We start from the raw sequence: 17160 nt of genomic DNA, 5'->3' as shown, positions 1-17160 counted from the left end.
CAGACAAAAAGCTTCTTATTTAATCTATTATAGGAGTAAAGTTGGACAGTTTAACATCTGTGGCAGAGCGACAGGAATTAAGCAAACTCCTGTCAATCATGAATAATCCACTGCATCCACTGAACAGTGTCATTTCCAGGCAGAGGAGTAGCTTCAGTGACAGACTTTTGTCACTGTCCTGCTCCACTGACAGACTGAGGAGATCGTTCCTCCCCCACACTATGCGACTCTTCAGTTCCACCTGGGGGAGTAAATGCTAACATTACTCAAACTTATTGTCTGCTTTTACATGCATTGTTATCACACTTTAATTTAATATTGTTTTTTATCAGTATACTGCTGCTGGATTATGTGAATTTCCCCTTGGGATTAATAAAGTATCTATCTATCTATCTATCTATCTATCTATCTATCTATCTATCTATCTATCTATCTATCTATCTATCTATCTATCTATCTATCTATCTATCTATCAATTACTCCAGCATTGTAGTAAAGCCTGATGCAATAATATCACAATTGAGAGGTAAACTAGATTTCATTGCAGAAAGCAAAGAAATGAGAAAACAGATATATTTACAGTAGTTAAATAAGTTTTTTTAATAATAAATTGAGTCATGTTTATTGCTTATTTAAATGTAATGTATATGGTCACTATCCATTCACTGTAAAACAATATTTATTAATGTGAAAACTAATAATAAAGCAGACTGCAGGTAATTTGTTTTTGTAAATTGGAATAGTACTTTTAAACTTGTCTAACAGAAATAATTTGTATTGTAAATTTTGTTCTTTCAAATATTGAAAATGGTCAGAAATGAAACAGGAGGTTCAAAAAACTACTTTATATTATTGGCAGCCAAAATCTCATAAAAATGCTTAATCTTAGCATCGTTCCACATTGACTGGATTGTTTCAGTAACAAGCTTAGGAAGGACTCCATTAACCTGTTTTCTTAAATACTAAATACACAATATTGCAAAGATTTGTGTTGCTTTTCTATGACATATATCCCATTATTCAAACTGTTAAAATTGCTGAATCTGGAAGACAGACACAAGCATTATTCCAGCATTGTTATAAAGCATGATGCAAAAATGTCTCAGTTGAGAGGTAATGTCAAGATAATGCTGATTTCATTGCAAATAAATGAGAAACAAGATGATTTACAGCAGTTTAATAAGTTTTTATTAATAATAATTTGACTTGTTCTGCTTTCTTATTTTGAAGTATTGGCTCACTATGCATTTACTGTAAAACAGCATTTTACATGTGAAAACAAAATAATAACCAATAATACTGTGGCTTTCACTTAATTTGTTTTTTTCTGTAAACACAACACAAAAATGTTTTATTGTTTAATTAATACATATTTAGTTTTTTGTAATGGGTTTTACTTCAGTGTTTGGAATATATATTTGAAATGTGGTATATGATTGTTTTATTAATTCATTGTTTTGTACTGAAAGTATAAAGTATAGATAGTTCTTCTGGAAAACAAAGTAGTCATGAAGTTTTAAAAATTTTGCATTAGATCAATGTTTTAAACTATTTGTCAAAAGTATGTCTAACTAAAGTCTAAATTAAACTACGCTGATGCTTATGAATATTAATTACATTAGGAGTCTATTAAAGTCTAATAGTTAACTAATGTTGCAGGTTTTCAAGATACAGTATATCAAAAAAGCTTTCAGTAATGTTTAGGTAGGCTGGAACTCCTGTTCTGAAATGTGTTAGAGATGTTAATTTCTTTTTTTGTATTTATGCTTATTTCAATACAGGGTCATCAGAACTGCAGTTTATTTTTACTTCATCAGGCATAAGGAAAGGAGACAACCCTAGAAGAGCACCATTCCATCATAGGGCAGAGTCATGCACACCACCACACTTAATCATACCAGACAGTGTTATGAGGTTTGTGGTTTTCCTGTCCTATTGGGCGTCCATGAGAAAAATGGACTTTCACAGGCTGCTTTTTTTGGGTTACTTTTTTAAAAACAATGCGGTACTTTGGGCTATTTTTCAGTATCCTCTTCCACATTTTTGCCATGTTTTTCATCAGCCTGGACCCCGTCACCTGTTATTCGCTCTTGTATGTGTTTTTATTGCAAAATCTCTTTGCGGGGAAGTTGTGTGATAGTATATACCAGCCCTATTCAATAGGCGGCCCATGGGCCAGAACCGGCCCATCAGTCATTTTGTACCGGCCCACTGACCAGATACCTCTTAATAAATTATTTATTAAATAGCTGCGACTTAACTGTAAGCGCGACAGTTTATAACATTTTGCGATATTTTACGGGACGTCGCACAGCTGTTTACGCTCTTGATGGAAAGTTTATGACAGTTTAAAACAGCAGGAACATGTCACATTCAAAAGGGAAGAGATGTAAGGTTGACAGCGAAAATAGAAAATTTAACAACGAGTGGACTGATAAGTTTGCACACATACAAAATGCTGAGGGAAAACCCATGTGCCTTGTCTGTCTTGTCATTTGCTCGGTAAATAAAGAATACATGTGCGGAGGCACTTCAAGACGACTCAGACTAACTTTGATAATGAATATCCCCCGGGCTCAGAGGCTCGACAGATAAAAATAAAGACACTGACTCAAAACTACCAGAGAAGTTGTGTGGTTTTCACCCGAACCTGCAATTTGCAGCAGAAAGCTAAAACAGCATCTCTCCGAATTGCATGGATACTGACTAAAAATAAAAGACCATTTACAGATTCTGAAACAGTAAAAGAATGCATACAAGCATGGTGCGCCCTCGATGGCAGGGAAGATCAAAGGACTGTCTGCACTTACGCCAAAAATGAAGTCGCTGCACTGCACTCCATCAGAGTGTCCCTTGCCCACAATTAAGTGGTGAGTTGAAAAACGCAATGGATTCTGTTATGGCTACAATTAACTTTATCAGATCAACATCTAGTTTCCAACACAGACTGTTTCGCAAACTTCTTGCTGATATGTCAGCTGAGCATGTTGACCTACTTTTGCATAACAATGTGAGGTGGTTAAGCCAGGGAAACTCACTCATGAGAGTCTGTGAACTGAGGAAAGAAATCATCACTTTCCTTCGTGAATGCAAGCACAGAAAGGCTGAAACATTTTTGACCAACATGTTGGATGATAAATTTGTGTCTGAGATGTGTTTATTATGTGATATCCTTCATCATTTCAATGTACTTAACCTGGGACTTCAGGGGAGAGATAAAACAGTTGCTGATGTGGTTGAAAGGCTAACTGCTTTTCAAAATAAACTGGATATTTTATCATCTGATCTCAGTAGCAGACTGCTGCACTTTCCAACCCTCACTGGCTTCATCAAGTCATCACAAAGTGGTAAAGTCACAAAGGTCATGTCAGACTTTCTGGACCATTTGAAACACAACTTTGCACAGAGATTCATTGACTTTGACATTCACAAAGAGTTGCTGCATGTTGTGAGGAACCCTTTCACCAGCACACCCAATACTTCCCCCAAAGCAGAAGAGTTCCTAAAGTTGCATGGCATTGATGCAACTTGAAATGATTGAAATGCAAGCATCATGTGAATTAAAGGATGTCCTTCAGGAAAAAGGCTGCACAGAGCTTTGGACAAAGCACATTGTCCCAGAGATGTTCCCAAACATGAAAAAATTGGCCATGTGTGTGTTAACAATGTTTGGATCAACGTATACATGTAAATCATCCTTCTCTCACATGAATGCCATAAAAACAGACAATCGGATCTCCTTGACAAATGAGCATCTGCATCATTGTTTGCCGATTGCTGTCACCCCATATGAACCTAACTTTTCTCGTCTTGCCCAGTCAATGAAGTGTCACTTTTCTCATTAGAGATAGATCAAAATGTCCTGTAGTATGAAGACTAGACACACTTTTGTTTCCTTTTATATGCTTTAAATGACAGCAGTTTAAGTTTGTGATTTCATTCAAAGTTATGTTTGTTCTTATTTGCACAATATGATATTGCTATTACTGTTTATGTGAGTTTGTGACTGTGATATTTGCTCTTATTTGCACAAAACGAAATTGTAATAATTGTTTTCTAGGCTTTATTTTATTTAAGCAAAAATCAAATACTGTCACTGTGAGTTTGTGACTCAGATTTCTGTTCAAACTAAAGCTGGCTATGTTTTGCAGTTTTTATTATTTGCACTAGAAGCCAGCGGTTAATTCTAATGCCATTTGACTCATTTAAATAATAATGTTGAAAATGCAGTGGTGCTTTGTATTAATGGTACAATACAAGAAATACAGGGAAATGTGTGGCCCACTGGCAAAAGCCGTATGACAATTTGGCCCAATGAAAAATCTAATTGAATACCCCTGGTATATACCCATACAATCAGCCTGAAATATCAGTGAGGGGACATACCCCAACCCAGAGCTTTGATGGTATGTACATAATTCTTTTGCTCTTGACACCACCCTCAGTTTTCTGGTGGGTCATTTTGTGTACCTTAGGTATTGGGATATTTTTGGGTAAATTCAGTATTTTTAAGCAGTATTTTACCTGCACATTTTAAGGACTTAGCAACCCTGATACCATGCCAATTTAGAGATAAAAAGAACCTAATCTACATGTCACTGGAATGTAGATAAAAACATGAAGAGAAGATGCAACTTCTACCCAATGACTTGCCAGGGATTTGAACCCAAAGCATATCAACATCACATGTGAGATACCATAAAATTAATGTTCTTCACTTTTAAATGATCTATTTTTAAAATAAATTAAATCCATTTCAGATATATGATATATTCTGAGATCTCTTCAAACATTTTTAAAAAGTATCAAACACAAAAAAGCTCATTTAAAGATGAAGAATGTTAATACAGAGAAATCAAAAAGCACACTTCCAAACTATCTCAAATGAATTTAAAATATCCTAACAGAATTTTGATTCCTACAGAAATAATTTCCTTCATGTGCTGAAATACCATAAAATTGAAAAAACAATGACATTCAATGAAAAGCTCAGTCATATTGAGATATCTTTAAATCTTTAAATAACAATAAATTATTTTGCCATCTACTGAAATTTGCCTAAGATGTTTCACAATCATTCCATTTCATTCACAATTTCTTCCATTAATATGCCTATCTAATCTTGTTAACTGCTGTGGGGAGCAGAGACCAACAAAGCATTTTGGATATTCTAAAACAGACATGTTGAATTAAATACATCATTAAACATTAATAGTTTTAAAAACAATTTGATCAGCTTAGCCTACAACTCAGGATATTCCTCAGTTTTAATTTGGCTTGCCATATTAGCAATGTTTTAAAATAGAGTATTACTAACTGTGCACTGTAACAAGGCTTTAACGTGAAAAATAAGTGAATGACACCATTTTCTTGTCAATTTATTCTGTTATTTATAGCATCATCTACATTTTTTACTAACTTTTTTTAAAATATACAGTATGTTAAAGTGATTTTGACTGTGATTTACCCATTACATGTTTTTTTGAATTCTTATCTGGTTTTAACAATATGATATAACATTTTGGAGCAAATATGCAGAGAAGTAAGCCAAAACTTGATGCCAGAATAGCAAATACCTCTACAGCTACTGTATACTTTCCAGGAGAACTGATATAAGATGGAATAAATGTGATCCAAACAGTACAGAACACCAGCATGCTGAATGTGATAAATTTTGCCTCATTGAAATTATCTGGTAATTTCCGAGCAAGAAAAGCCAAAACAAAACACAAAACTGATAACAGGCCAATATATCCTAATACAATATAAAAAGCTACTGTGGATCCCATATCACATTCTAAAATGATTAGTTCCTTGTTAAAGTTCACATTCTTTTGGGGGAATGGAGGATATTTTACTAACCAAACAATGCATATCAAAGTCTGTAAAAGTGTGAATGTTAAAACACTTAACCGCTGTTGAGTTGGTCCAAAGCATTTCATTATTTTGCTACCAGGCATTGTTGCTCTAAAAGCCATAAGCACAACTATTGTTTTCCCCAGAACACACGAGATGCAAAGAACAAATGTGATCCCAAAAGCTGTGTGTCGTAACATGCAGGACCACTGAGTGGGCTCCCCAATAAATGTAAGTGAGCACAGAAAACACAGCGTCAATGAAATAAGAAGAAGAAAGCTTAGTTCTGAATTATTAGCTTTCACAATTGGAGTATCTCTGAACTTGAAAAACACAGCAGTAACTGTGGAAGTTAACAAAGCTCCTAGTAAAGCAAATATGATTAATATAATCCCCATTATTTCATCATAAGACAAAAATTCAATTTCCTTCAAAATGCATTGGTCTTTCTCTTCATTGGCCCGGTATTCCAAAGGACACTTTGTGCAGTGAATTGCATCTGTAATTACAAGATAGATTGTCATGAACTGGCCATCTTAAGAAACATTTGGACTGTGCTGATTTATTTCTAAATAGAAAATAAATATGTTTTAGTTATATTTTAACTGTTATGTAAAGGGTAAAAACATAGCACACAATTCAACTCCAAAGTTGCAGTTGGTTTAGGAGCAGTCTAGAAGCTTTTCTTTTAAAATTTGTGACAAGAACGCAATAATGTAAAACAAACCATTGCCTTTGGCTATAATTGTTGCAGTGCTAGTGTGGTAAGAGTATAATAAGAGATTTAAAAAAAATATTTAAAATGGTTTTGTTTTGTTTTTGTTTTTTTCATTTTGTCTATGTAAAAAGTACCACCTCTAGGAAAGAAGGAAAGAAATTGACTTTGTACTAAGTAAAAACTGTTATAGATAAGGATCCATTTGGCTTTCCCAGTACATTGCAATAATTTCTAAGAGTATAGCAAATAAGTCCCAAAATGTATGCATATTTCTTCCAGACAATGGATTCTTTGCAGTGAATTAATACTCACGCACTCACAGGAAGTACACTGTCCTGCTGATCAAACATTACATTCTAACATTGCAAACTTTCTTTGCCAGTCTTGGATCTAAATAATATAAGCTGATATATTTATATATAAATATTATATAAATATATAACTAAATGTAAATATCTATCAGCTAAAATATATATAAGTGATATATTTATTTGACTAATTCCAAAAAAATGGGTTATGGAGCGTGTAATGGATTTACACCCCATCCAGAACTGGTCCCTAAGTTATGTTCAGTTCTACTGAGACACATTCCAGTTCTCTTAACTGTGTGCTAAACAAAGCAGGTAATGGAAAGGGATCAGTTTAACTAAATAGTTTGTGCATTTGCACACTCTGATTATTACCTGTGCTATTGCTAATTTCTCCTTCTGCACATGGTAGGCAATCAAAACAGCAGACAGGCTTTCCTTTCTGTGTGGCCTTACGCGTACCAGGATGACAGTTTTCACTGCATACTGATTTTGGAATCTGGAAAGAACATACAGGAAAAACAAAGATATACAATTCAATATAATAACAGAGCTTATAAAATTAAATAATACTAAACTTTTGGCTTTTTTATATACTTTATTTTCAAAAACCAGAGTATAACAAAGACATTCTGTCAACCAGACATATAATAATAATAACATAACTAATACAAGCATTTGCAACCATTTGCTTAGAAATATCTACAAATAAAACAAAGGAAAAACAGAAGTAAAAAGTGTTATGGACAGCTGGGATTCATACCTGGCTGGGACGCCTCCGTAATGAAAGGACCGGGGGAAGAGCTTACACAGGGCAGTACCTCCCCCAGGACGACAGAGGGTAGCCCCCCTGGCTTGCTACAGGGCCACAGGTTTGGAGCATTGAAGCTCAACTCTGCTTGGTCCCATGGCCACTGCCAGGGGGCGCACAGGGAATGGCTGAGCTCTCCTCTGCAGGGCTGCGGTGGCTGGAAGGAGATTGTGGAACACCTGGAGCACTTCCGGGTGCGATATAAAAGCAAACAGAGATGGAGAGGAGGCAGAAGGACTGAATGAGAGAGGAACAGAAGGAAAAGGACTGTGCTGTATATTGTACTGTGCTGTGTAGTGGGGAGCAAAGGAAAAGTGCTTCCCCACTTAAAATAAATGGGTGTTGTGTGGTAAGACTGGGTTCCGTGTCTGTTGTGTCGGGGTTTGGGGAGCCATGCGCCCCTGGTGGTCCACAAAAGGAAAAAAACAAAGCAAGACAAAATTCAACCCCCACTCAGATATTAAATTCTGAGGCATACAATAATGAACCACAAAAAAGTGCATCAAACTTCATTTTGACGTTTGTTTGAATAAAAATAAAATTTATCACCTGTCCATAATCACCAGCCCACACAATGCTGTTGTTGTTCATTATGAACTGCTTTCCTTCTGATAAAGATGCATCATAAAATCCAATATTCACAAATTCTGTGATTCCATTTATGCTAAGCTGCCAATTTACCAATTCATATCTTGCAGGAGGATCTCCATTAATGTCAAAGTTCACATAATCACCATTGCTGACACTAAAATTAACCTTCTTCATGTATTGCAGTACCTATTATATTAAAAAATATTGTAAAAATTAAAAAGGTTCAAAAAGACCAGGGCATTCAGTTTAACAGTTCTTCAATATTTGTTTGCCTAACAACTTCAAAGAATCATTAAGCAGAAGTTTGAAAATTCTAAACTGCACTTTAATTCATACTGCTAAGTAACTGTTAAGTAACTTTTTCCATATAAAGTGCAATATCTATTATACCTCCACACATCCATTCAAAGTGATTAACTACAGCAGAAGTATAAGCACATTAATTTTAAAATATATTCACTTTAACAAGGTTTTACAACCAGTATTATTTAAGTGAAAAACCCAAGAAATGTTGAAAGGAAATTAATTAGATATAAACACAATTTAAAAACTTGAGTGCCTTTGTTATACTGTTTTAAGGATTAAAAAAATATAAATGCCATATGAAAAGCTTCTTACCTGTAGTGGCAGTGTATCTTTTTGCTTAGCTATGCAGAGTTCTTGATTATCCTGGCAAGCTAGAAGGTTGTGGACCGCATATGCTACAGCATATACAGCTTTGTACACATTATATGTAATTCCTAATTCAGAAACATCAGTGTACAGATTACTAACTTGCTGTAAATCCTCCAATCCTGTACAGGTTTTAGAATTTGAAGCATTGAAACTGCAATCAAACATGTCTTCCCAAAGTTTAATCAAACCTGTATTGCCTGGAGTGCTAGATGGACGAACTGACAGTAAAAATTCTTTCAACCCTGGGATTCCTGCATTAGCGATTGAAAAGCCAATTGCCCCTTTAAAAATTCTGTAGTTTTCTTTAGTTGCCACATTTTTGGCAGACACCCAGGACTCACTGCCTACCCATTGTAAACCTGTAACATTCTGAAGCAGCAGTTCCTTAGCTAAAAATTCCACATCTATTAAAGACGCAAAAGATACAATAGTCTTTGCAGAAGACATTTTAATTACTTCGACTGTTTTAAGAAATTTCTCTCTTGGATTGGTTCTGTAAATAACTTCTGAATATTCAATGCAGATACCTTCCTGTTCAGCTGTTTTTCTAAAGGTGGCCATGCCAGAATTGCCGTAGTCATTGTCACTTCTTATTGTCCCCACCCATGTCCATCCAAAGTGCTTGACAAGTTGTGCCAGTGCCCTGCTTTGATAATAATCACTTGGTATTGTTCTGAAAAAAGTGGGAAACTGTTTCCTGTTGCTGAGACATGCACAAGTAGCAAAATGACTGATCTGTGAAAATAAACCAGTGAGATTTAATTTATGCATATGCATAAAAAATTAATATATAATTAGTTAATATGTATTGGATAGTTAATATACAGTATATATTATATTATTTATAAATACTTTTAAGTATATCATGATAATAGATTAGAAGCAACAATTTATTACTTTTATACAACAAACTGTTGCATGTTTATGGTAAATCTCTTTGTTGTGGTTTTTTACATGTAAAAGACTTGATGCAACCTTGGTATAATTTTCACTTTATTTGAACAATTACACTGTCATATTAATTATATCTGTAAAAAGGATTTACTGAAAAACCACTGAGTACAAATTAAAAAAAAAATTAAAGCTGTCAATAATAATAACGATAGGCAATTTCTTACCACTGGAATGTTAAATTGTCCAACAAGTGTAGCAATACTAATAGTTGTAGAAGAGGAAGACTCTCCTATGATTGCGTGAATGCTAGACTGTTGAGAACACGGCAGAGTTGATGATTGTGCTTCACCTGCTCCACTCATTAGTGCCATTGCAGCTTTAATTGCCAAAGAAACTGTGCTACAAGCATCATATATCTTATATCCCAGTGACACTTTGGGCAAAATATCTGTTCGGCTGTTTATTTGTTCAATCGCAAAAATCATGGCTTCAGCAAACTGATATTCTTTATAATTTAAACTTTTAAAGTAAAAAAAAAAAATTGTCACAGTTTAGAAATGAAACTTAATACTTGCATATATTAGATAGATGGACAGAATACTCACCCTTTACAGTTTAATGTTTCAGGAGTTGACTTAAGTGTGGGTTTGGATTCTATAATATTATTATGTAGTGTAAAAATTCCTCCTAGCATTAAGTCACCAGTTTTTGAAAGAAGAGGATTATCAGGATTTCCCCATAAATTGCAAAGAGGATTTTCACCCCTTACTGATAGAGCCAGCACAATTATTCTCAGAAGCATGTCTCTGAGTAAATTACAAGGCACCAAAGATAAAGAGCTGGAGTTGGCTGAGTTTATATAGTGTTCTGTCTGAAGGTGTTACTCCTTCAATAACTGCAAAGTAACAGAGGTTTACATGTCCCTAATGTACTCAGGTTAGCCATGGGATTTAAATATTGGCTGTTTTTGCTTCAGATGTTATCCTTCATGTCTTCAATGTAGAAATTCTAATATATTACTGTCCTTCTGGTGATAAGAAGGAGAGTGTATTTTTTATCCCAAAGCATGTTAGATATGTACGTTTTTTGACACATTTTAAGATTTTGAGACACTGCACAATGTACATTACATTTGTGCAAAGAGAATTTTAAAGAGAAAAACAGACAATAGCAACATTTAGTTTAAAACCAACGGGATTCTATTCAATATAAAATCTACTAATGATTGTATTCAAACATACTCATTATGGACACAATGCAATAACAAATTGCCTGCCGTCTTTCAGAGCTTTGCCTTTACTTTGATAATTGGATGGGATCTGATCTGTCAAGAATTTGCATATTCTTCCTATAGTCTCATGAATCTCTATTGTAAAGGCACTGACTTTCCACACACAATGTAAAGGCATGCTGCATGTTTGACTGACAAAATTTAACCAAACTTGTGTGCATGAGTATGGCCTGTAGAGAATGGGCTTGCTTTTTGTCTTCTGCTTGACACCACCAGGGTATGGTCTGGCTGTCTCTTATCCTCTAGAGGAAAGAGTGTAGTGGCGAAAAATTCATCACCAGAAGGCTTTTTACCTGAAAATGAAGGCTATTAGGACTCGTGATAGACAGACAGAGTTTTAAAGCTTTATTGCAATAAAACAACACAAATAACAACACAGACCCAACCCAATACGGCCAAATTGAGTTGAGCCCTGAACGGTTCAGCAATCAAAGTTTATATAACAATTTCTTATCACTTTGACCTCGTTCAATTAGCTCATTCTGCACCTGTCTATACTGTCTATTGTTCACTCTAGTTTCTGTTTTGCTTATTTTTGATTGGTTCTTCGACTGGGCAGATGTTCCTTATTCCATATTTGGTCTTTCATGGTGTCACTTCCTTCTCTCGGCTTTCAAGCTATGCTATAATGGTGGCTTAAAGCTAAGCTTTAATTAAAACAAAATGTGGTATATGCTTCCATTAAATCATTTGCTTGGCATGCTTGACTTGCCTTAATTTCTGGGCTAAAGTTAATTTCTAATATATTCTTCTATATTTACTGCTAATGCCTGAATATACTAGTGTTTCTGTCATGCATTACATCAGTATGACCTTGCTTACAGCAAAAGCCTTTTGTTGCCTTTCTGCTGATTCATCAATCCAGCTGGTTTCTTTACGTGCCTACCAGAGCCATCTTCTGTCTGAAGTATCATTCCTTTAGCTTCTCAGCCTTGAACACAGGTGTTCTCAATCTCCTTATCCTGTTCTAAGCTGGTTTCTACACATCATTTTTGTTCTTTTCCATTACTAGCAATCCTGCTTCAAGCTTGAAAAATAATGTAAAATGACTGATTTTTTAGTTAATTATTTGCTTGACCTATCTTATTTGCTTAACAGTCTAAGTTATGCTTAATCTAATGTTTTAGAAGCTTTTAATTACTTTTATGGCTCTTTATGTTAATTTTGCTATTTCATGCTAATATAAAATTTTTTCCTTTTACAAGAGCAAGTTTAGAAAGTTAAGTGTGTTGTCCAGACCTAATCATGGTCATGCTTAAACATGACTGTTGCATTCTCCGTGAGGACATGTATAAGACAGGACTGGGATCAGTATTACAGTGAATGAATAATGGACTTTCCAATTATGCACCTCTGATGTACTGTATCATCTATTTAGACATAGTCTTGTGGTTCCAGATTAATGAATGCTAATACACGTCTGGGGACAACCCATTAAAAACGTCTGTAGTGAATAGCGGCTACACCCACAGGACTTCTACCTAAAGCACCCACAGCCCCAGGTTCTCTAGTCCATCTGTTTGAAACCACCACCAAGGATTCAGGAAGAGAGCAAAAGAAACTGAAAAAAAGATTTGATTCAGAGTGAAAAAAGGCTAAATTAGCTGTTATCAATTCAAGAACTCAGTGGCACAATGTAACTAAACTTAATGATTAATTTGTAAATGTTAATAAATGTAGCGTCAGAATACAGAGCTATGTGGATGTGTTTCTGCCTGATATATCTTTCTGTCATTTTGACCACTGCATCACTATATGTCATAACAGTGACTGAATTCCAATGTGTAATGTTTATTTTTAACATAAGCAATGTGCTCTCTGCACATGCAACACAACTATGTTTAACAAGGGTCATTCCAGAAGAATTTTTGGATGCACAGTTTATTTTAATCAGAAGTTCCCTGTCTAAAAAATCAGGTTAACAAGAGCACCAATTCTTTTTGCAGTTCAAAATCACCGCCCCCACTTTAAGTGCTGCCTTCATAAGGCACAGGATTGGTTTAGAAATGAGACATTCATTGAGCCGTCTTATGGTTCTCACCCAGTTTTAAGTACAATTTACTCATGGTTGTCTCCACTGCCTCACCAAGACTAATTGAAACCAGGTATGCAGTATATTTCCATTCCAAACATACAATACCATGCATACATGAGAATATTCTTTAGTGACGGAACATACTACACTAAAGAGGAATCAGAATTTGATGAGCCATTATTGTCACAGCTGATAGTGTCTTCTTGTGATTAAATTTGATTATTTTGTATTAGAAACGTCAGATACCTCAAAGTTCATTGTGCTTTTATATCAGGACAGGACGCAACATATATGCAACACCAGGCAGTTAACCCATCCTAAAAAAGGTCAGAGAAGAGGTAAGAGGAGTGCACAATCAAATTACCTCAAGAGAAATATAAAAGAAAAGGGTTTGGCTGAGGAAGAAAAAAAAACCGTATGCCTTTGCCTGAAGACTGTTCCATGCAAAATATTTATATCACAAGATGACCTCACTCATCTAACTAGGGGAAGACACTATTTATTTGACTCCCTGTTATGCATACTGTTAAAGAGAAGCACCTTGTTTTCTACATTTCTAAAAAGGAAAATTTATAATTTGCATTCTAAAATACAATGTTTAATACTTTTCTGTTGGAAAAATTTGTTTACTTGTTTTGTCTTTTATTATTACCAACTTCAATCCTTCCATTTTTTTAACCTGGAAATAGTTCTACTTTTTCTGTCATCATCTCAAAGACATGCTTTAGGATAGCTTGTCACTTTGACCTTATATGAGCAAGTGTGGATGAGTCTTTTTGTGAGTCATTGACTTGTATTCTACTAATAACGAGACTTCATAAAGGAATAAATAGGTTTGGAAAAGGAGAGAATGAATAAATCTTTCAGAATTAACTTTACCCTGTAAGATGAAACACATTTTTAATTCCAGACTTTTCAATGTTTATTCTGGCCATCCATCTGTTTCAGTGGGAAAAAAAATCATTATCATATCATTATATATACAGTATCTCACAAAAGTGAGTACACACCTCACATTTTTGTAAATATTTTATTATAGTGAAAATGAACAGCCTTGACACACGAAAAAAGGTTTGGGGCAGCCACCCGTATACTTAATTCCTGGCTGCAAAAGGTAAATATAAAGCATGAGTTGTGTACAGGATTGAGTTCAAGGCAGAACTGATCAGCAGAGGGAAGATGGTGGGTTTTTAAGGTCGGTCAGGGGAACTGAAGTCATTGGGTCTGGTATCGGAAGTGATGTCATCACACCTGCAACCATAAATGACATCCTCGGGGGCCGGGCCAGGAGTGATGTCATCGGGCCCAGACCTGGAAGTGACACCAGCAGAATCAGGCAGAAGTTCCCGTGTCTGGTCTACAAAGATAAAAGAGGAAGATTTAGTGTACCCCGCCACGCTTGGCATGGAACTACTTTCTTTTGGTTCTTCTAGCTGCCTTTCCATGCGTACGTATGTGACAATATACTCTATAGGACATGTCATAATTTAGGAATAAGAGAGCATGATCATTCTACGTTTTTATAAACAGAGAGAGCAAGTGAATTGAGGAAGGAAGTACATTCTGGCACTGATTCATTTTCAGACCCAGCCACGGGGATGCACAAACCAGTATGTTTCTTCACGCCAGTTCTAGGCCCAGATTAATGGAAAGGGTTACGTCAGAAAAGGCATCCGATGTAAAATTTTGCCAGATCAATCAATATGCTGACAATTCAGCTTTCCATACCGGATTGGTCGAAGCCCGGGTTATCAACGTCTGCCTCCAGTACAGTTAGCCAACAGGGCACTGGGGGAAATTTGGCTATTGTTTGCCAAAGGAGAAGGAGGGGGGGAGGTAAGGTGAGTGGAAGTGAGGGTAGGAACTTTGAATATTGTCAGTAAGACTGATAAAGGAAGAGAGTTATCTGACATGATGGAGAGAAGGAAGGTTGATATATAGTGCATGCAAGAGACCCCATGGAAGGGGAGTATCACCAGGTGTTTCGGAGGTGGGTTCAAATTGTTCTTCCATGGTGTGGATAGGAGGAGAAGGAACAGTATGTCAAGAGTGTTTTGGGGTGAAAAGAGTGTCGGACAGAGTGTTGATTATGAAACTGGAATCTGAAGGTGTGATGATGAATGTTATTAGTACATATGCGCTGCAAGCAGGGTGTGCGATGGATGAGAAAGATTATTTCTGGAGTGAGCTGGATGAAGTAGTGGAGTGTACCCAAAGGAAAAAGTGGTGATTGGAGCAGATTTCAATGAACATGTTGGTGAAGGGAACAGAGGGGATGAGGAGGTGATGTCAAGGAGAGAAATGCAGAAGGTCAGAAAATAATTCCGTGATTCCTTCTTAGTAATCATCTTGGCCTTTTTCATATCGCTCACTAACTTCTGGTAAGTACTTTTGGTTAGGAAAACACTGCTTTTTGCAGCATTGGCTCGCACTTTAGACAGTTCATCCTAGAATCGTTGTTGCATGTCAACATGCCGTTATTCCTTCTCAGACACTACACCTAGCTCTTCCATTTTCATACAGCACAGTATGGGCTAGAGTCTTTGCTGAACAAATTCAAAGCAGCATATTTCATCACTTCCAAACAAAGACTGAAATGCAAATGGGGAATTCTCTGTCTGAGGCAAGCGTTGAAAGTCACGTAACATTAGAAACGTCATTAGCAGAAGTATTTTATACTTTGCCGGTTTGTCTTTTGGCATTGCATAGAATGCCTGGGAAATGTGTGAAATATGAACAGTTTCATACTTTGACATCCAATTTTCGGCATTTTATATATTGCCTAGGCATTCTATACAGCGCCTGCTGTTTATACATTGCCAGTAACATATATACAGTATCTCACAAATATCTTTTCATGGGACAACACTGAAGATATGACACTTTGATACAATGTAAAGTAGTCAGTGTACAGATTGTATAACAGTGTAAATTTGCTGTCCCCTCAAAATAACTCAATACACAACCATTAATGTCTAAACCGCTGGCAACAAAAGTGAGTACATTGTGCCCAATCAGCCATTTTCCTTCCCCAGTGTCCTGTAACTCGTTAGTGTTACAAGGTCTCAGGTTTGTTAAATTTGGTGTCATCGCTCTTACACTCTCTCATACTGGTCACTGGAATTTCAAAATGGCACCTCATGGCAAAGAACGCTCTGATGATCTGAAAAAAAGAATTGTTGCTCTACATAAGGGCTTTAAGAAGATTGGCAACACCCGCACGGTGGCCAAGACCATACAGCGACAGGTTTAACAGGACAGGTTCCACTCAGAACAGGCCTTGCCATGGTCGACCAAAAAAGTTGAGTGCATGTGCTCAGCGTCATATCCAGAAGTTGTCTTTTGAAAATAGGTGTATGAGTGCTGCCAGCATTGCTGCAGAGGTTGAAGGGGTGGGGGGTCAGCCTGTCAGTTCTCAGACCATACGCTCGCTGCACACTGCATCAAATTGGCCGGCATGACTGTCGTCCCAGAAGGAAGCCTCTTCTAAAGATGATGCACAAGAAAGCCCACAAACAGTTTGCTGAAGACAAGCAGACTAAGGAGATGGATTACTGGAACCATATCCTGTGGTCTGATGAGACCAAGATAAACTTATTTGGTTCAGATGGTGTCAAGCATGTGTGGCGGCAACCAGGTGAGGAGTACAAAGACAAGTGTGTCTTCCCTACAGTCAAGCATGGTGGTGGGAGTGTTATGGTTTGGGGCTGCATGAGTGCTGCCGGCACTGGGGAGCTACAGTTCATTACAGGAACCATGAATGCCAACATGTACTGTGACATACTGAAGCAGAGTATGATCCCCTTCCTTTGGAAACTGGGCCGCAGGGCAGTATTCCAACATGATAACAACCCCAAACACACCTCCAAGACGACCACTGCCTTGCTAAAGAAACTGAGGGTAAAGGTGCTGGACTGGCCAAGCATGTCTCCAGACCTAAGCCCTATTGAGCATCTCAAACGGAAGGTGGAGGAGTGCAAG

At 36.5% G+C, this 17160-nt stretch overlaps 1 protein-coding gene across 1 annotated transcript; it reads right to left on the bottom strand.

Moving 5' to 3' along the window:
• Positions 1 to 5441: 5441 nt before the first annotated feature.
• Positions 5442 to 10655, bottom strand: LOC120533840 (extracellular calcium-sensing receptor-like). The gene is made up of 6 exons (XM_039760915.1): positions 10459 to 10655; positions 10078 to 10372; positions 8903 to 9694; positions 8243 to 8470; positions 7258 to 7381; positions 5442 to 6355 (listed from the first exon to the last, which is right to left on the bottom strand). Exons 1-6 carry the CDS (start codon positions 10653 to 10655, stop codon positions 5442 to 5444), a joined length of 2550 nt encoding a protein of 849 aa, XP_039616849.1.
• Positions 10656 to 17160: the final 6505 nt, after the last annotated feature.

Source organism: Polypterus senegalus, chromosome 1 (genome assembly GCF_016835505.1).
Source record: "Polypterus senegalus isolate Bchr_013 chromosome 1, ASM1683550v1, whole genome shotgun sequence".
Lineage (NCBI taxonomy): Eukaryota > Metazoa > Chordata > Cladistia > Polypteriformes > Polypteridae > Polypterus > Polypterus senegalus.
Note: the sequence above shows the minus strand (reverse complement) of the source record. Positions and strands in the feature narration are given on the sequence as shown.

What these genes read in the sequence shown, in the direction of transcription:
- LOC120533840 (XM_039760915.1), bottom strand. Translation starts at nt 10,655, where the DNA reads ATGCTTCTGAGAATAATTGTGCTGGCTCTATCAGTAAGGGGTGAAAAT. An exon ending in AAGATACACTGCCACTACAG is followed by an intron (nt 8,471 to 8,902) that starts GTAAGAAGCTTT and finishes TTAATATAATAG; the next exon opens with GTACTGCAATACATGAAGAA. An exon ending in GGGCTGGTGATTATGGACAG is followed by an intron (nt 7,382 to 8,242) that starts GTGATAAATTTT and finishes TGTTCTTTCCAG; the next exon opens with ATTCCAAAATCAGTATGCAG.